The following is a 20,744-nucleotide window of genomic DNA, read 5'->3' as shown; positions in this document are numbered from 1 at the left end:
CAGTAGAGAACTTATACCAGTTTTATTAAGAACATCTGTGCCACCCCATACCATTAATACTTTTTCTCTTACCAATGTTTTTTCTACTCTTTAAAACTCTCATTAATGAGTCTTTCTCCTAATCTTCCAATGTGTATTCTCTGCTTCTGAGCTTAGAATGTATTGATGAGGCAAAGGGACAGAGACAGAAAAGGACAGAGACAGAGAAAAAGACAAAGACAGAGAGACAGAAACACACACAGAGAGAGAGAGAGAGAGAGAGAGAGGGAGAATCATCAGAAGACTAAGCATATCTCTACTTATTCAATTTCTTCTAATTTCCTAGGCTATTCGATGATTTCCTCCAAAATCTGCTCCTATTTCCTTTATTAAGACAAGAAACTCTAACATTTCCAAGTTTAAATAATGCATTTCTTTTGGTGATACTTTCCTGTTTCAGCTACTTCCCATTTACTTCTGAATTCACTGTTAATATTTGTTTTAAAATACACCGGGCATGGTGGTGCATGCCTTTAATCCCAGCACTTGGGACGCAGAGGCAGGTGGATCTCTGTGAGTTCAAGGCCAGCCTGGTCTACATGGTCTACATAGTGAGTTGTCCAGGACAGCTGGGGCTACAGGGAGATCCTGTCTCAAAAAGACCAAAAAATAAATAAATAAATAAAATAAAACATTAAGTGACTTCTTCAGTGAACTGCTTCTCATCTGCAGTTTCAAATCTAAAGTTGACTGGTTTATAAACAGGAGAAGGTACACTCACTTTTCAGCCAATGTTGTAGACGCAAGTGAGATAATGGAACTGTTTAAGCGCTGCCCTTTGAAATACTATATGCATACCATCTCGTAATTGTTGGGACGAAATATATGCTAATGTTCCCAAGAGAAACAAGTCAACAATGGTATTTAGTCTTTTCATTTTCTAGTAATATAACTTGTTCTTTTATGTATCCGTTAAAACTTCTTTGCCTGTTACTTACATAGATTAATTGAAGAAAACTTATTCTTGACAAAGGAACTCTTACTATCATCGTAACATTGACATATTAGGCTAGAAATAAAATGAATAAGAAGATCAACTCCTGATGTAAACAAATATTTGTAGGAAAAACTGAACTGGGTTTTATAAAGAGAAAAAGTAAACACTTTATCCCAGAAGAAAAAATTCTTTACCAGTATTACCTACCTCCTGTATAAACTGTATATTATCACACAATCTGAGTCATTTGTCTTTTATGAATACAAATTTTATGAATACAAATTTTCATCCTCTGCATAACATGTTTTGAGATGAAATTCTTAATATTCTAAAGGGAGATAGCTACTTAGAATTAATTGATTATTAAAGAGAAGAGAATTCATGCGTAATGAGAACTCAAAGAATTCATACAGGTTGGTAAGACCAGAATATTAGAATTTTGAGCACTATTTTGAAATTTGTGTTTTATGTTATTTTAGTAATTTCTCTTACCTTTTATATTTCAAAGCATTTTCATTGGTATACAATTCCTGTTTTTTAACATGGTAAATGGATACCTAATATTTCAATGTGTACAAATTTAATCAACTTGTTTTTATTGGAAAACAATGCCTAGATAGCGGGCAGGTTAAAAGGCTTATTTTACTCATGATTGTAACTTATCCTGAATGCACTGGACAACATTCCTGGAAAGCTCAGAAAACGTCTTATTTTTTTTCAAAGATCATGATAGAATATACAGGTATGTTGATACAAAATCAGGTTTAAGTCCATAAAACTATATGTTTTTGGTCATATTTTATTTGTTCTATATATAATGTGAAAAATGACTTAATTTTCTCAGGACACTGTGATGCCAAAGTTTAGACATTTATGTTTTGGTTTACAAGGGCTTTAAAGAACGTGCTGCATCTGCTCTAGAGCTAAGGCCAAAGAATATGGATTTTTCCTGAAGCGCCCATTTCATGCAAAGCCCCCAGTTTCTCTGAATGAATGCTCTTAGAGGAGGCATGTGCAGGATGTTCCACCGCACATCAAGCTTTTCGTTATGATGATTGTGCAATCAAAAAGGAAACGCTTGACTTTGCCTAATTTCTGAAATAAGAATTTCTGCCTCATATTTTGATATATTGAATGTAGTTTATGAGTTGTAGCAACAGTTTCTTTTCTAAAATTCTGTCTATTATGTTTATGTAGAAGTTTTAAAATAATATTTTCATGGCTTTTTGTTGGATTATTCAAATTCCATATTTTCTAATGCCTCTGCTACATCCAGGAAGTAAGTTCATAAGTTTCAATCTGCATTTGAATGAATTTGGTCTTGTGATAGTTTCTGGTAAGATTGATAAATCAATCCAGTACATAGTTGTTTTTTTTTTTTTTCAAATTGTCATTTGTAAACATCTGTTCAGGTAACTAAGTATGCCACTAAAAGCCACAGAAGTGATACGATTTGATACTTGTGCTTTTTTCTGGCTTATATACAGGAAAAAACAATGAAGCAGAAGAGGAAGAGTTATCCATCTTTTTTACTTTCTCATATTCTCATTATTGCTGTGTACATCTTTAGAAAATAGTTATTATTTTAACACTTGTTAGGATACAATTTTCGAACCTGTAATGGACTTGACAACATTTTCTTGTGCCAGAGTATTGGCAGCTATTAGCAATTTTGTTAAAACATTTATAAAAAATAGCATCCAACTATCCTGAGCCTCAAATTAATGCTTCGTCCACTTTAAGTGCTTTCTCTCTAGGGGTCTACACGCCTTTTTATCTTAAGCAATAGCAGTGGCCTTATAAGGCTGGATGCTATTCAGTAAGTTACTCTTCCTATCTGTAAAGTGACACAAAGGTAGCCTCAGGAAAACAATGTTTCCTTTTCTCCTGAGATGGACTAGAGGCTAAGAAAATTTGGTCTTGCATGTTTCAGAGTGGCTCATGCTCAGTACAGATTATTGGTCAACTTTAGACCTGCCTTCAACCTAACTAAACTTTTAGAAACAGTGAGTATGTGTACCATGGTGTAATAAAAATAATAACATTAAAATTTTCGAAGGCACCATGTCGTTCTCACGTGAAATTTCTCACATCTGAAATGATGCTCTTGTTTTATTCCATGGCTTTTTTGGATTGAAATGTATCCATTAACATTTGTGTGCTTTTCTTTTCCACCCATCCTTCTCCATCTCATGAAAAGCACATCGGGGTAAGTTGACTCACAATGGCTGCTGAATGGGTTTATTTTCAGCACCATCTTCTTTTTCTTTTTATCTTTAGTATTTCTCTTTTCAGTTGTAACACAAGCTGCACTGCCTCTAATCTAAAATGAAATTCATGATGTACACTCATTTCCACACAGAAAAGGAATCATTGGTTCAGAGAAATGTTTAGATCTGAATTACATTGGCCTTTCACATGTCTTCTTGGTTCTGGGATGCATGTGAAATGACACTGCAGACGTCACTTCTCTTTCTAGAGTCCATTGTTAGGAGTTAATGGGGCACTCCATAAAGCTACAGTCACACAGTTATTCGAGATTGTACCATTTGTGCTATGTGTCTGAAACTTGCTTTTCTGGGACCTATAGTTTAGCTCTTTATGTTGTACTCAAGAGATAAACTTGTCAGCTGCCAGAACTGCTCTTAACTGAAAGGGTCAAATGTGTCTCTTCAGCAAATATTTATGTCCAATGTAGCCCTTATTTCTTATTCAAATGTGTGTGTTTTACATTGTTTCTAACATTAGGGGTTAATTATTAAAGAGTTAAAAATTATATTCTCAAATAACAGTTTCAAATTAAGTCCTCCTCTTTAGAGTATATTATCCATTCATAAAACAAACTGGGCTTTAAAGTAAAAGTCAAACAATATGTATAACATTTATAAACATTTTTATAGACTTGCATTAGTAGCATAGTCAGTTCATTGACTATTTTATTCAGTGCAAAGGCAATATTATTAAGTTAAAGCAACATTTTTCTTTCATAAATAAAATGGCATAACTGAAGAGATGACTCAGTGGTTAAGCGTGCTTGTTGTACAACTGTGAGGGGCAGAGTTCTGATCCTAACACCATGTAAAAAGCTGGCTGTCCAGCAAATGCCTGTAATACAAGCTTGAGGGGATCAGAGACAGGAGGAGACCTCGGACTTGCTGGCTTCCAGCCTAGCCTAGAAAATTAAAGCTGAAGATTCAAGGAGAGCCCTGCTTCAAAGAAAGAGGCAACAGTGACAGAGACAGACACCTGAAATTATATTCTCCTTGTGCTGTTACTTGGCTAATTACTATTTTGTGTTTTCTCTACTGTAATTCTAGGTTCTAGTTGCTCTGCCAGGCCTACTTTATTAAGTTCAGTACTTGTTTTAGTTAGTATAACTTGTGATATTAAGGATAACTCTAAACATATTCTTAAAACTTTTAGGCAAGCTGGTGTTGGCATACTTGACAACAAGCTAGTCAGATGAATGCTGTAATCTCTTATTTTTAGAACATAATAAATATTATGGATATTATAATTTATCAGGCATTGTTTTCACACCATCATATAAATTCAGTCTTCTATTTTCAATTATTTTACATTTTAGAAGGAAAATATTTCCAAATATGAAATTTAACTTTCTAATCCTTTTTGAATGAAATATTGAAAAACAATAACATCAAAAGAGAATGATTCATTAACATTAAGTAACTGTAAGAAACTGACATAATGGCTCTTATTCTTAAAGTTAATTTCTAGTTGACTTAAATACTTTTGTGTTCATGTGTGGTAAAACTCCATAGTTGTTTCCTTAAAATAATTACTAAAATAGTGTACAAGTGGAGGTAAATTAGGAGAAGGTAGACAAATAGTGATAACGATAAGGGAAAAAGTGAGCCCCAAGCTTTGAGATACAGGAATTGGAAGACAACATCCCACTTGTCTGCTGCCTACCCTTGGAGGCCTGACTGTTCCCTCTGTTTACTAAGGAAACTTTGTGCCCAAAAGAGATTGAGAGAAAGCATATAACTACAGGAGCATGGAAATTGAAAGCTTCCAGGCTGAGTAAAAGACACTTCAAAATTAGATGAAGCACTGAATCCATCTAATCTAAGCACTATCCATGCAACCTGGAAAACTACCAATGTTTTCCAATAAAACCACAACTACTATCAGGAAGGGAGAGAAAAGTGCAGACCAGGGTGTCCTGTAAAAATGAAATTATTTAATGGAAAATAAAACAAGCCCCTCTAGTACTCAAAAACAGCACGAATAATTACATTTCTTAATCACCATCTTCAGTCTGTATATGCATTTGCATATTTAATGGTTTTTGAAATAGATTAAAATCAAAATAAATTGAGGAAAAAATTATGTAAATTCAAACTCAAATTAACAAAAAAATTAACACACCTTCCTTGAGATTTCCCTATATTCTAGAACATCTAGAAAAATAACCATTTAACTATGAATACCTTTTGGGTTTAGTAACCTATTTATTTAAAAAATGAACAGTCCCATATGTGTTATTGAAGTGTACGCAAAATGTTGTTTAAATATGTCAAGTTTTTATACATTTTCACTGAATGTGAAATTTCAAAGTTATAGATTACCTACACATACTTATACTTCCACATGCAGGAGATCACAGTGTGCAGTACTATTTAAATCAATCAATATTGCTCATGTTGAATTTGAAACTTAATTTTATGGAGCCAACTCTATATAGTTAATCAATGTTCTGAGGCAACTGATTGGGATTTTTAAGATATTTCTGTAAAGAATAATTATGCCAACTAAGATTTACATGTTCAGCTTGCAGATGTTTCACAAATTAGGTTACGGCACACTGTTCACATTTGCATGCAAGAATTTCAACTAGTTCTTCACGTTAGTTTGATACTCATTGAATTGATCAGCAAATAAAAATTTTTAATAATGGAGTTATAGTTAGTACCCTCTCCTTGAGAAACAATTTCCTGTGTAGCTCAAGCAGGGGAATCAAGCTAGTAATCCTCCTGCCTCAGCTTCCCAAGTGCTAGGATTACAGGAGTGTACCATGGTGCTTGGCTGTAATAAACTCATTCTTTAATAGAAGTTTGAAGAGAGACTATCTTACCCTCCTAAATGTTGAATTTTAATAAATGAAGACATTTTATAATTAATAATTCTATGAAATATATATAAATTTACTTTTAGCATTGTATAAGAGTGATCTATTTTCTAACATAATATTAACAGCTGATTAAATTGTCAAATCATTTGAAATGTTTGTCAAGCCACATATTTTTTTTTGCTAGTTTTAACTTGGCACGTGGCACAGTATTCACTAAGCCCTCAAGAGAGTTTTCAAATAGAGAATGGCTGTAGTATAGTTAGTTACACACAATCAACTGAGCTGAGACAAACAAGATGTACAACCTTATCATTTCAGTTCTAAAAACTAGGCTCACTTTCCTTGTCTAAGACGAAGAACCTAGTGTAAAGAAGGTTGTGCTTGGCAAGGAAAAAAAAATTCACAGAGAGAATTGAACAATTCAACTAGAATGAGACCTTTAGACAATGGTTGAAATTTAGTATTCATTGAATAAAAGTAGCAGGAGAGATAAGGGGCCTGATAATTAATGGTCTTTTGAGAAGTGATTTAGCCTTTATTTTGAGGGCATTGAGATGGTTTCTAAAGTTTGTCTCAAAAATCTGTGCTTAGGAAAGTGTCGGTGGGTAAAACGACAGGAGGAACAGAATGTCAAATGAGACAGACTTGGAAGTTCATTGCCATCATTCAGAAACGCTGAAATATTAAACAAAACTTTAGCAACACTCAATCCATTTACAAATATCTTTCTAAATGTTAGAAATGATGTGTATCTCCATCCACAGACAGCCTGGGAAACTGTTATGGAAGGTTCTTACTCCTTTTTTTATGATGTAAAAAGCAGCTAGTAATTAACAAAGAACAGAATGTTTAAATGTCTCAAGGGTCCCAGCTGGCTGCCAACATTTTCAGTTTTGTGGACTACTATAAAGAGATCACTCAAAGGGCACTCATGCTAGAACAGGCAAAGGTAAATGCATGATCAAAGGACAAGAAAGCTCCAACCTTAGAACATTATTATTTGTGTCACGAGCCCTGTGCACAGGTTCTAACCAATTTTCTCTAAGAGTGCTGAGGATGCTGTGAACTTCCAGATTTTTAAAAGTAAAACAGTTATTGTGGACTGGGAAGATTACAAAAAAAATATGACAGAAAAGTCAAGACTTAAATAGCAAATTTTGGCCATCGAGAATGAAAAAAAAGAACTTCTCAGCACTGGAAAATTGCCCTTATAAAGATAAAATTAGTAGTGTACAAACTGTTTGTGAAAGTAAGTTTTCAATTTTGGTTAGAAGTTAGGGAAGATGATTACAAGCGTAAAACAAGCTTAAAACTACAAAGTCATGGAGATTGACAGTGCTTTCTTAGACAATTATTACTAGCAAAAACTAAAACATTGTCTGCTTCCTTTGTGCAAGTCATTGTTGTTTGCACATCACATATTGTCTCATAAAACTTTTAGTGTTCTGAAGTAGGTAGTGTTGTTGGCTTCAATTTCACTTCAGGAAATTGAGACATAATAAAGAAAAATGTCCTGTCTCTGGATGTCCAGACCAAGCAGAGGCACCAGAATCAAGCCCACATGATCTCATTTTAAGGGTCAGTCTCTCCCCTACTCTGTTACAGTATTTCTGTCCTAGGCAGATTTTTTTTTCATGGTAGTGGAAAAAGCCTGGAGAGAGAGAGAGCAGTTACAGACTGAGATAATAGCTTGGTGTTTGTTATAAAAAGAAAAGGAAGATGCAATAGAAATTGTGAATAGGAAATTGGTAGATAATGAATGGAAAATGGATGAAAAAATCACCTTGAATAACAGAGGGAATATTGGTGTACCATATTTAGACAGTCATACCACAAATTGGTGATTCTAAAGCAGTGTTCTAGGCTACAATGTGTTAATTAAAACACTTTTCAATGAAGGCAAAAACTACTGACATTGAGAGAATATGCAGGAGGGAACATCATCACTCCTGTGTTCTATGATTTTTTGAGCAAATAATTTCCTTTCTCAGAGGTGCAAATACAAACACTAATCAAGTTTTGCCATTTTGTATGATTGCTCAAAAGATAGCTAGTGAAAAAGTTTATTAATAATCTACTATGCTCTTCAGATTATGATGTAATTATTCACTCAGTGGATAACTAAAAGTATATTGGAATCAGACTATTATCTAGCTAGCTATCATTTATCTACCATCTAGCCTCTATCAAGCTTCTATCTGTGTATCTATCATCTATGTACCTATCATCTATCTATAAATCAATCATCTATCTCTCTACCATCTATCTATCTATCCTCTATCATCTATCTATCTATCTAATCTAATCTATCTATCTATCTATCTATCTATATTCTATTATTACAAAGTAAGAAAAAGATGCAATTGCATACAAATTCTTCCTATTAGTAGCAAACATTTAAATGACTCTACTATGAAAATTCTCAATAGAATTTAGGAAAAATATCACTTTGAAATACAAATAAATTTGTAGCAGTTGAATATTTTATCTAAGAGTTTGCTCAGCCCATTAGTGTGTTGTAGCTGTTTCCATCATTCTTGATTTTAGAGCTACCATGGCCCTTCTAATTTATATCTTTAACTTGCAATTCTTGCCTGTTTCAAGTTTATTTTGACCCCTGCAGCCAGAATGACCTTTGTAATGTAAACATCATGCACATCCACCTTCAGATGGCTTCTCATTGCACTCAGGACATCCTCTTAATTGCAGCTTCAGGCCCATGACCTCTATTTGCTCTTGTCTTCCTCCAGTTTCTTCTCCTTCACCTCAACTCTTCCATTTCTCAAGACTGGCCAGCAAGCTGGTCTTCCTTGCCTCATTTCTTCCAAATAGTCCAATTGTACTCCTTTCCCTGGAAATGTGTGCTTATTTCTTCTGCTTGAAATATATTTTTTTATAAGTGACCCCTTTTGAATACACTGATGTCAGCTCAAATTATGTCCCTACAAAAGGACTTTCCAAGAGACTAGATGCAATGTAGGCATGATACTTTTTACCTTGCTGCACATAGAATTGCCTCGGGTATTTTCCTTACCTACTTCTATCTATTCACTTTGAAGAAAAGGTCTATGTAATCCAGACTGATCTGGAACTCACTCACTAATGAGCCCAGACATGCCTCAAACTCATGATCCCCCAGACTCAATCCCAAGTGCTAGGATTGCAAACATATGTCACAATGCCTGGCCTATTTATTTGTATGTGTCAAGATATGACTGTTTATTTTTCATTAAAACTGATGACCTTTGAAATCAGAGCTTAGATTATCTTTATCCTGAATGCTGCAAACAAACTGTAGCATATTAAAATTGATAAAATTGATGATTAAGTGCCTAGGCAACTTGCTTACTCACAGGACATACAAAGTCTCTACAACAGCTGAAGAAAGATTTAAAATTTAAAGTGAGGGCAATGATATTCACATTTGGGTATAGTAACTTAAGCAAACAATTATACCAGTTAATTAGTCTAGATGAGCAGTTAGAAATCCATAAGAGTACATATGAAAAATGTATAAATCAGTAAAATCACTAAATAGTTAAAGATACAGTAGGAGAAATCACTTAATACTATCAAATCTGTGAAAGGAAGTAGAATAATATCTCAAGGCTGGGTAATTTATTATATGTGATGTCTGGGATGTCCATGATACCCAGCATCACAAAAATTCAATGGAATGATTACAAAAATTAAGTAAGATGAGAAAGGGGAAAGAGTGCACGCAGGCAGAGTTCTTGTTATCTTAAAAATTAAGATGATGTGAGTTGAATACACAAGGCAAAGGGGTGTGAAAGCAGCATTCATTGTTTAGTATAGAGGAATTATAGCTCATAAATGTAAGACAAGAGGCCAGAGTCCCCCTTTTATAGATCTCGAATTTGTCACAACTGCAATAGTTAAACAGATACATAAATTTTAAAGAGCGGTCCCTGATATTTCCATTTGGGTATAGTATTTAAGCAAATATCATAACCAGTTAATTAGTCTGAAGGCGGACTTAGAAATTACAAGAATTTACATTTTATGATACTCTTGATCTTTTAACTAGAAATTTTATCTGTCTGTCAATTTCTAGGATGTTCATCCTTTGTTCCTATTCACAGGTGAAACATAGATAACCAGCATGGACTTCACTCTGCCCCTCTCTATGTAGACATGCAATTTACAGTCCTGAGTTCTCCCCATCAGAGGGGCCTTCCTAAAATGTCACTATATCATCATAGAAGCTTGTGACTGGTGACATGAGTTCCAGGTAGTTAAAAGATAAGAGCAGATTCCTTATTGCAGATGAGGCTGCAATCCTTACAAATACAAAATGATTCAGGAGTTTTATATATTCAAAACAACCTCCTTTTGTAATTATTCCATTTCTTTTTTGAGTTTTCACACAGGTAACAACAACTCTGTGCCTGTCACCTCTTTGTAAAGGAAGTGTTGTCAAGGTCCTTGAAAGTGTACTTTAATAGTCATACTCTGAAAACTAAAATTCATGCTCCTAATAGCAATAATGTGCATGAAATCCTATGGAACCGATACTTAGTACATTATTTGGAAAGAAAACAAAGACTGTTTCTTCAGTCCTGAACAGAAAGGCATTAGTTTTGTTCTGTTTTAAGTGATCATGTGCTCATTCTGGAATTGACAGCTCATATTTGAAAGGCTGAGTTCCAGCCATGGAGAAAAAGCATTCTGGGCAACACCTTCTTACACATGAGCTGGTTAGAGAACATCAGTTCTGTTTGTTCCTAACCAGCATTTGTTTTGTTTCATTTGTTTGATTGTTTCATTTGGAATTCATTTGGGAAGGGCAAACTTCCTTAAGAAATTTTTGGTGCTGGAGATTGAAACCAAAGCTTTCTATAGGCAAGGAATACCATGGAAGTCTATCCCTAGCTCTTGAATTCTTGAGACATAATCATTATGTAACCAAGAGCAGAGGTAAATTCATTGTTTGTTTCCACCTCTCAATTGTTATTACAGGCATGCAGAAGTCTTTCAGGAGCTAAATCAGCTGTTTGCACCTTTGTCTATTTGTTTGATTATTTTTATTTATTAACAAATCAGGTCACTATTTTTCTGACATTGAATAAAATTTTCTCGAGAGAATGATCATACCATACAATCAATGTAACCCTTAAAATTTAGTAGCAAATCATTGCATATTAAAATCAATTATTTGTTTTACAATATTAACTATGTTTCTAGCATTGCTTCTCTCTCAAGTCACCATGTGTAGTTATTTTAAGTACATATATGATTTCTTCCCTTGGGTTAAGGAAAAAGAGGTCAGGAGTTACTCTCATATAGCACACAGTCCAGCTGTAAACCCATCCAGTCACCTCTACACTTGCAAGAGCATGATAGTAAGCCTGTTGGCTCAGCAACTGAGTAATTAGTGGCAAAGTCCATTGCAGTCTGGCTTATTTAATTTTAATTTTGAGTTTTGCTGTTATGTTAAGACAGTTGTGATTTAACTAAAACAGAAAATTTTGTCAGGGATGAGATTGCTCCATAAGTTCAAAAACAATTATATGATTGTTTTGATTCATAAAGAGAATAGAACTTTCTCAGCAGATTGGATAGAATCATAACCAGATAGATCATCAGTGACCTGAAATAAGTTGAGAGTCTTGGGATCAACTAGAACCAGTGCTATGCAGAAAAAGCAAAAAAATGACAGGTCAAAGGAGGCAGGATACAAGAAAATCTTGGGCTATTTAAGACAGGAATTTGGGCTGGAGAGATGAGGCAGCAGTTAAGAGTACTTGCTGTTCTTCTGGAGGATCTGGGTTTGCACCTACCTAGCACCCACATGGCAGCTAACAACTGTCTCTAACTCCATTTTAGGGAATCTGATGGCCTCCTCTGGCTTCCATGGGCTTTATATAACATGGGTGCACTTACATGCATGCAGACAAAACACTCATGCACATAAACTAAAATAATAAGTAAAAGATATTGAAATTTAAACATGACCCTATGGAAAAAATATCAAAAGATGTTTGGACTACACAAAAATCCACATAAACTAAAATAAAATACTGTGGAACACATTTTACTGAAGGACACAGCAAAATATAAATGCCACCTTGTATGTCATTCAACATTTACAGATGGGTATAGTAAAGCACACACTTCTAATCTCAGCATATTAGAGGCAGATGCAGGAGAATTGCTGCAAGTCCAAAGCCAGCATGGTCTTCACAGTAAGTTCCTGGAGAGTCAAGGTTACATAGGTAGAACCTTCCTCCAGAAAACAAAATAAAATATTAATTAATTAATTAGTTTAATTTAATTAAAAATCTGACTCCAGTATAAGTGGTGGCTTACTCCTATAATCTGAGCACTTGAGAGTCTGAGGCAGGCGAACTGCCAAAAGTCTGAGACCAGCCTGGGATTCATAGCGAATTCCAGGTCAGCTTAGCCTGTGAATAAAACAGTCTCAATAAAAAAGCAAACAAAGCAAAGAAACAAAACAAAGCCGACAAAAACAGAAAGTCCTGAGTTCTATCCAAACAGAGCAAAAAAAGCAAAGGAAAAGAAAATGTTCTCTCTCTCTCTCTCTCTCTCTCTCTCTCTCTCTCTCTCTCTCTTCCCCCCCCCAGCATACATGCATAGCATTCACAAATCTGTTTTGAGCGTCTCCTCTGTGGATGACTTTCTTCTAAATTTCAAATGTATCTCAATAAAAAGTACGAAAACACTGGTCTTCCTTGAGTTTACATACTATTGACAGACTTAAGTAGCACAGACTTAAGTGACATGAAAAAGAACAAGGGACCATGTGGGTTTAGAAATGCCTTCGGGGATTTGGAAGAGATATGGACAGAGACAGAGAAATTGAGCAGGTATTGCCAGATGAGGTGCAGAAGGTGAGAAAGATGCGGACAGCAAGGTGATGTCCATAGCTGCACTAGCTCTTATTTTCAGTGATGGGAGAAAAGTGACATGATCAGATTTAAGTTTTAACAGGATCACTTGCTTTATAGTTCAGTGTTTATTAGGGATTTAGTCAGGAAGTTCAAATGTTTTCCTCTAGGTTGTTTAGTTTACTTCCTAAAATGCTGTGTGCATACCATTATTTGTTCATTTTGTTTGCTCATTTACTAAATGAATAAAAAAAAATGTAAAATTGTTTGTTTCTTTCCAATAAGTGTCACACTCAGATTCATCCCTAGATGTGTTTCCTTAACTATTGGATAGATTGTTGAAACTCTGACTCGCTCTAGTTTTGGGAAGTTGTAAGCTTTCTCAAACATAAGTCATGCTAAGTCCTTTACTTCTTGTTCTTAGCATGTAATCCCCACACTTTCCCCACTTGCTGTTCAAAGCCAGTTCAGTTGCTGCAAAGCCTTGTCTTCTTTATCATCAAGCAAAACAATAATTAGTCAGCAAAACTGTAGTGTGCATCCCCGTGTTTAAGTAGCTATTTGTGTGTCATATATATTTGCACATTTTCATGCATTTATTGTATCTAACAAGGAGTCTCTTGGAAAACCACACCCATATTTCTATTTGCCTCACTGAGAACAAGTCTCAGATCCCAGCAGGTGTACAATATTGGATACTTGGTTTTTGATACTTCATTCCATTTCTATAAAAACATTTGTCAGTGAGACTAGCTACTCAAATAGATTGTCAGTAAAGGAACGTCACCAGGAAGTCCAAGAGAATGTGTAGTGAACTAGAAAGCTCCCTGAGAAAATGCTTGTACATTTCACACTAGATTCAAGGTGCCAGTGTCTGTGTGTACATCCACAGGTGCTGAAGAGCTTATATGAAGAATTTGCCTTCACTATCCACTCAAAGGAAATAGCCATTGATTTATAACTTGCCACGATAAGTTAGGTTTTACTTTTCCCCCTTATTAGGTGTTCATGTATTTTCTATTGCAAAACACAGGATGACCTTTATTTTAATGGTATTTTTATTACATATTATGTTTAGTGTATGAATTTATTCCTCCACAATAAGAAAGTAAGTAGCAATGGGAAATATCTTCACACTTTATTTGGAACTTTATATTTGATATTCATGACATATTCTTTAGCATGAAAGACACACATGCAAAATAAAGCAATTAATTTAACTATCTTTGTATTATTTTCTCACACAATTATGCATACAAAGGCATAGAGAATATATCTTCCAGCATATTCTTGGACATATTTTTAACAGTTTTAAAGTGTATGGAAGCAGGCATCTGATATATCAATAATAAATCATCTTAAGTTGATTTTTTTGTATGAATGTGAATTGCAAATTCTTAGTAGTGTAGACACAATGAAATTGCATACAGTGTCAAGGATCATGTTATGAAAAACATTTATTTTCACTAATATATTTGACTTTTATTAGTAAACAGCAGTGATTAAAAATTGAATGAGTGTACTATTGAATTTCACACTACATTGCTTTCTAGTGATGGAAATCAGCTTGTTGGAAAACTCTTCAAATGGGCTTGGTTTTCAAATATCTATGAGATCTATCATCTATCTGTCTATCTATCTATCTCTATCTATCTATCTATCTATCTATCTATCTATCTATCTATCTATCTATCTATCTATCTATCTATCTATCTATCTATCTATCTATCTATCTATCTATCTATCTATCTATCTATCTATCTATCTATCTATCTATCTATCTATCTATCTATCTATCTATCTATCTATCTATCTATCTATCTATCTATCTATCTATCTATCTATCTATCTATCTATCTATCTATCTATCTATCTATCTATCTATCTATCTATCTATCTATCTATCTATCTATCTATCTATCTATCTATCTATAGATCAGAGAGTGGGTATCAATATCTAATAGTGGCAGGAACATGGGTGGGAACTTCAGAACATGCAAGATTTTAGACTAGTCCAGCCACTTAGAAGTTTCAAAATGAAGACAAGAGACTACAGGAGTTTTGTTTAACAGTATTTTGATTTTGGCTCAAGAAAGAACATTCTCTCCTGTGTGTCGCAAGCCTCAGTAATTGTAACTATTTTCTTCTTGACCTGGTTTCTACTTCATTGATAATTCATTTATGTCATTAAGTAAATTCATTTTATAGACAGTATATTTCATATTTAAAATATGTATCATCTAAAGCTTAATAGAAATGTCTTTGTATAGTCAAAAGAACAAATTCATTAGTTTTTGTTCAAATCTCCAAAATAATTCACACAATGAACTAATTTCTAAAATAGAATCTTGGCTCAGAGATCATGCTGAAAGCAAGCACAGTATGATTATCTTCTGCCTCAGAATGCAAGCTTTGTCTCTACCACTGAGACAGAAGAAGGGCAAATAGAAAAAGTCAGATTAAGATCTCATATTGCATGATTGTCTGTGAATACGTGAACTTTTTATTTTTAAAAGAATAAAATATTTGATGATAATACAATTCAGATCAGTTAATTAACACTTGGTGTTCAAATTTTAGTGAATAAGTGTTGGCAAAAGTTATTTTTAAATGCCAGTGTTTTACTCAATTAAATCAAAGGGGAATTTCTAAATATAAAGGAAGAACGAATTCTGTTATCCTGTATCACCCTGATTATAACTTTGCAAAGGATTAATGATGATGTTTAAAATAACATAATTAATATTAAGGCGGGTATGTTTTTCCATAGTATCTAACTAGTCATCTTTGATGTACACCCAGGCATGAACTTCTTGAAGAAGCTCGTAGAAAAGGATTACCTTTTGCCCAGTGGGATGGACCCACCGTGGTAGCTTGGCTGGAGGTAAGAGAACCAAGCCAGAGGCTTGTTTTAAATCAGTCATTACTGTGTGGGTATTTTAGAGACAGGTAAGAGAGGTTTCAAAATCACAGCTTCCTTGTGTACTGTAATTGCTCATCAAGGAAAGATGCTGTATCTAGGGACTTGTGAGCATTGTAATTTTGCTGATGCTTTCTTAATATTGTAGCAGAAGAAAGCATGCAATTGTATAAAAGGATGTGTCTCTAAATTCAGCCCTCTTCATGTATACTAGGACAGGAGAAGAAATAATCTGTCATGTTTTGGAGATTTTGAGGACATATCCATTCCTATCCATTAGCCCTCATCAGTAAATTTCAGAAGAGTCTGTACTCATATTGCATAGTTCTCTTAACCAAAATAGAAATGCCACTGAATCATACAGTGTTTTCTTCCTTTTCTTATAATTTAATTCTTAAAAGGGTCATGGACTAGCTAAGTTTAGACACTTAGGATGAAGCAGACCTACGGCCCATTCCTTTCTTTGTCCAAATTAAATAAACATTTAGATTAATTAACACTAATTAATTAATGTTTTAAGTTAATAAAACAAGAATGTCATTCGACATTTCTCCCATAATGTAGTATTCTGGAAAAAACAGAGAAAGATTTGAGCAGGGACTCTGGAGGACAGAAGTAGACTGCCAGTGGAGAAAGGACATGTTTGATCGCAGAAGGCTGCTTCCTGTAGCACATCATAATGTTCACTGAGCTTTGCATTTATTTGTCCAAAATGGGCTAGTGTTCTAAGATTACTTAATTTTATTGTTATATCAAATTAAGAGGTAAATATGTAGCTAATAAAGGAAAGAAAAGTTTATTTTAGTTTAAAAAAATAGACATTAAAGAAATGGGACTAGAAAGATGGCTCAGCAGTTAAGAGCACTGACTGTTTTTGCAGAGGACCCAGTTTTGGTTCCTAGCACCCACGTGGCAGCTAACAACTGTCTGCAACTCTAGTTCCAGGTGATCCAACACCCTTTACTGATTTTCGTGGGCACTGCATGACATGAGTGCACTTACGTACATACAAACAAAATACACATGCAAAATAAAGTAATACACTTTTGTGTACTTTTTACTTTTTATTTAATGTTTTTAAATTTTTTTATTTATTATTTTTGAATTTATGTTTATGCATGTATTGCCTGCATGCAGATAAGTGCACCTGTGTCATTCAATGCCCACGGAAGATAGAAGAGGCTGTCAGATCCCCTGGAACTGGAGTTACAAGACAGTTGTTAACTGCCATGTGGGTGCTGGGATTTGAACCTGGGTCTTCTGCAAGAACAACCAGTGTTTTTAACCACTGAGCCATCTCTCCATCAGTGTTTTGTGTATTTTTTTTAAAAAATTAAAAAGACTTAAATTAAAAACTTTAAATATTTTTTTAAAACATTTAAAAAGACATTAAAAATACAAAAACATTTTCCAGTACTAACATTAGCTTGTGTTTTGCTTTTATCTGATTCATTCATATCAGGGAAATTCTAGCATAATAATAATCAAAGTTACTTCTTCCAAGCATATCTTTCAAGTTACTGTGTTTTAAAAATCATTTACTAGACAAAAGACTGAAGAAATCACACCTCAAACATGATCGGTGTTCTTTGTTCAGATAACACTCTAATAAATGAGCTGTGGTTTCAGAGAGTTAGATGCTATTTTGGCAAGTGATTAACAGATCCTTCAGATTAAAAAAGCAACAACAGATTTTACTGACGTTAATGTGCTACGAAATGACAGGCAGTGCAGCTGGGGCTAATTAGACCTGTCCTGAGCATGCAGAAATCGTTCCTAATGCGACTCAAATTATAAAATGGAATAAACAATGTGAATGAGCCTGGTGAGCTAATGAATAGGAGCTCCTACCTTTTACCTCCACTCCAGCTCCTTGTGTGCAGTCTATAAAGAAGGTAGTGTAGGAGGAAGTCTGCTGCTTCACACATCATTTCATCACATCAAAAACTCCTTAAAGTCTAATCACCGATGACACTTGTAACAATGGGCAAATAAGCATTTGTATAAAGTTAATCAGCATTGAAATCGAAACATCTTATAAGACGCCTAGCAAATCATTAGGGAACAGTGAAGGTATATATAGATGCATGAAGAATTTGAGCTTACGAACCAAGAAACTAGCCCAATTTTCTGTCATCTCTGGTGTCTCTGTCAATGTAAAGGTAATCACAGCATGTGTCTTCTCTGCTGGAACACATCATGAACTATCACTATACTGCAGTCACTATATTTAGATGCCTATGTCCTTCTTTTATTTTAGTAATAGCCTGAGCCACATTGACTCAGATCTGGCCTTTTGTTCCTTTGCCTTTTCCCTTTATAGTCTTTCTTTGTTGTTGTTACAGTACATATAGAATGAATGAAAGGCCTGTACTAGTGACGCATTGCTGCATAAAAAGTTATCCCAAACATGTCCTTTATGATCATGCTAGTGCTGTGGGTCACATGTGAGTGGGAAATGTGGTTGGTCTATATGACATTCTTTAATCAAAATCACATGACTGACATTGATATACTTTGTGACAGAACATCTTTGTACTCAGAAAGAAAATAATAAAATTTCCTCGTTGGACAAACATTAATCAAGCCATTTGCTCAGTGCAACATAGCTAGCTATTCTTGCCTTACAGACGAGGAGAAACGTGGGGCCCTGTATTCAGCTGTTGTGTTTATTTTTAAATATCTGTTGGTCAGTGCAGCCTCTAAAATCACAATATCTCAATTCCAAATCTGGATTCCATTACTTCCTAATTGGGGTTTGATCAAATTATGTATTAATGTCTTTGTGTATCTATTTCTCCCATGAAGAATAACAGGATTTATTCCATGGAGTGATAAGCAATAAATAAATTCATGTATGCAAGATAACTTTCCATATCTTTAAGATGTAAAAGACACTAAAATGATATATTAGTCACTTTTCCTATTGCCATGATGAAAATAATTGAACAAACACAACTTAAAGAAGGAAGTGTTTATTTTGATGATAGTTTGAGAGTAGTGTCCATCACCACTGGGGAAGCTAGAGAAGACTTTGGTCTGATGGCAGAATTGTGAGGTAGCTGGTCACATGACATTTTCAGTCAGGAAGTAGAGAAAGATGAATGCTAGTGTCCACCTTGCTTTCTTCTTTTTATTCAATTTGAGACTGCAACCCATGGCATAATTCCATCCACATAGAGTGTGGTCTTAGCTCCTTAGTTAAACCTTTCTGGAAACTTCATCACAGACATATCCAGAGATGTATTTCTTGGATGATTCTAAACTCCAATCAAGTTAGCAATGAATATTAATAAATATCGTATAAATACTATTATTCTAATCTCTGTATGTATTTTATTCCAATGTAACAGCTCTGGTTGGGAATGCCAGCTTGGTATGTGGCAGCATGCAGAGCCAATGTGAAAAGTGGTGCCATCATGTCAGCTTTATCAGACACTGAAATCCAAAGAGAGATTGGAATCAGCAATCCTTTGCATCGCTTAAAGCTCAGACTAGCAATCCAGGAGATGGTTTCCCTCACAAGTCCTTCAGCTCCTCCAACATCGCGCACTGTGAGTCAAACTGTGTTCCTTTCCCTTCCCCAATGTTGGGCAGAGAGCAACCTGTTTAAGGCCACACAGCACACATTTCAATGTCAGCATTAATTATTCTAAAGAGAAGTGGGGTTTGCTCTCCAGTAACCTTGATGCTATTTTTAGTAAGTTTTCAATTGAGGACCTGTGATTCATATCACACTTGAAACCTGCAACCATGATAGACTCAAGCTAACATTTAGATGAAACTTTAGATTTCTCTACCAAGCTAAAAGATCCTGCGTGTACTGTTTTGGGAAATCTTTTCTTTTTAATGAAATCCAATATCTTCTAGAGGTTATCTGTAGGCATTACTAGTTTCTGAAGCTGCAATGCTTAATTTATCACCTTTCAGGAACTTTTAATAACTGTACATTTTTATAGTTTGATATTTTATAAATACACATTGGAATGCCTGTCTTCGTGAACTCTTTGCTTCTCATTTAGAAGTCCACAGACCTTTTGTGACTAGTCTGTGTATTTAATACTAGGAAAGAATATGTTGGAGAAAAAAAAATGCATGATGCCAAATCCAAACACCAAGGAAAACTCTCAATGATACTTTCTCTTTTATTCAACTCCTGAGTTACATGTTTTGCTGATTAAGGATATAACTTCTAATGTTAAATGAATTTCTCCAAGTCAGCATCCTACACAACATAATAAAATATTCAAGAATAAAAGAAATTTGACAATAGAAAAAGAAGAGTGGTTTTATTTTATTGTGGCTTTCAAGCACAAATTTTAACTTGAATTTATTTTCTAAGATGTCTTCTATCATTGTAAAGGCCTTGCTTATTTTCTATCATATTAACACTTGCTTTATTCCTAGTGTACTAGATTATAAAATCAGTGACACATGCTTTGCTTTGAAAGAACTGTTTCTTTCTTGTAAAAACAGTTTAGCTTCTTCCTAAATAATATGTAAGAAACATATCTACATAATTTAAAAACATTCATGTTCAAAATTATTTTAGATAGATATGGATGCACACTCCTGTAGCTAGACTATTACTTCAGCTAAAGATAATTTAGAATATATTCATAATAGAAATTTGGAAGATCATTAAAAATAGTTCTTGTAAACTAAATTCAGTTCTCAAGACTTCCCTGAGCAATTTACTGCTAAGAAACAGATATCACAACTGGTTCATACCAAGGCTCTTCTCCATAAAACAAATACATAAAAATATGTTAGAAGTTCAAATATTGAAAAAACAATACCATCCAAATTCCAACTTCCTAACTAAAAAAAAGTATACTGTATTCTTTTTATTTAGGTGCAAAACAAAATTTCTTTCTTGTTTTA

The 20,744-nt window shown here is 34.4% G+C and overlaps 1 protein-coding gene across 24 annotated transcripts in view; it reads left to right on the top strand.

Moving 5' to 3' along the window:
* Ppfia2 (PTPRF interacting protein alpha 2) overlaps positions 1–20,744 on the top strand; it is a 580,223-nt gene that overhangs the window by 520,687 nt on the left and 38,792 nt on the right. For 12 of the 24 annotated variants that reach the window (XM_029555653.1, XM_029555660.1, XM_008852244.1 and 9 more), the window contains 3 exons: positions 3,177–3,185; positions 15,743–15,824; positions 19,214–19,414. In XM_029555653.1, coding sequence (XP_029411513.1) covers positions 3,177–3,185; positions 15,743–15,824; positions 19,214–19,414 — 292 coding nt within the window. The remainder of the gene's footprint in view (positions 1–3,176; positions 3,186–15,742; positions 15,825–19,213; positions 19,415–20,744) is intronic. The other 12 variants (XM_008852254.1, XM_029555664.1, XM_008852263.2 and 9 more) reach the window with 1 other exon arrangement.

The sequence above is a fragment of the Nannospalax galili genome, unplaced genomic scaffold (assembly GCF_000622305.1).
Source record: "Nannospalax galili isolate Female #2095 unplaced genomic scaffold, S.galili_v1.0 scaffold390, whole genome shotgun sequence".
Classification (NCBI taxonomy): domain Eukaryota; kingdom Metazoa; phylum Chordata; class Mammalia; order Rodentia; family Spalacidae; genus Nannospalax; species Nannospalax galili.
The sequence above is the reverse complement of the archived record's forward strand: the minus strand, read 5'-3'. Positions and strand labels throughout refer to the sequence as shown.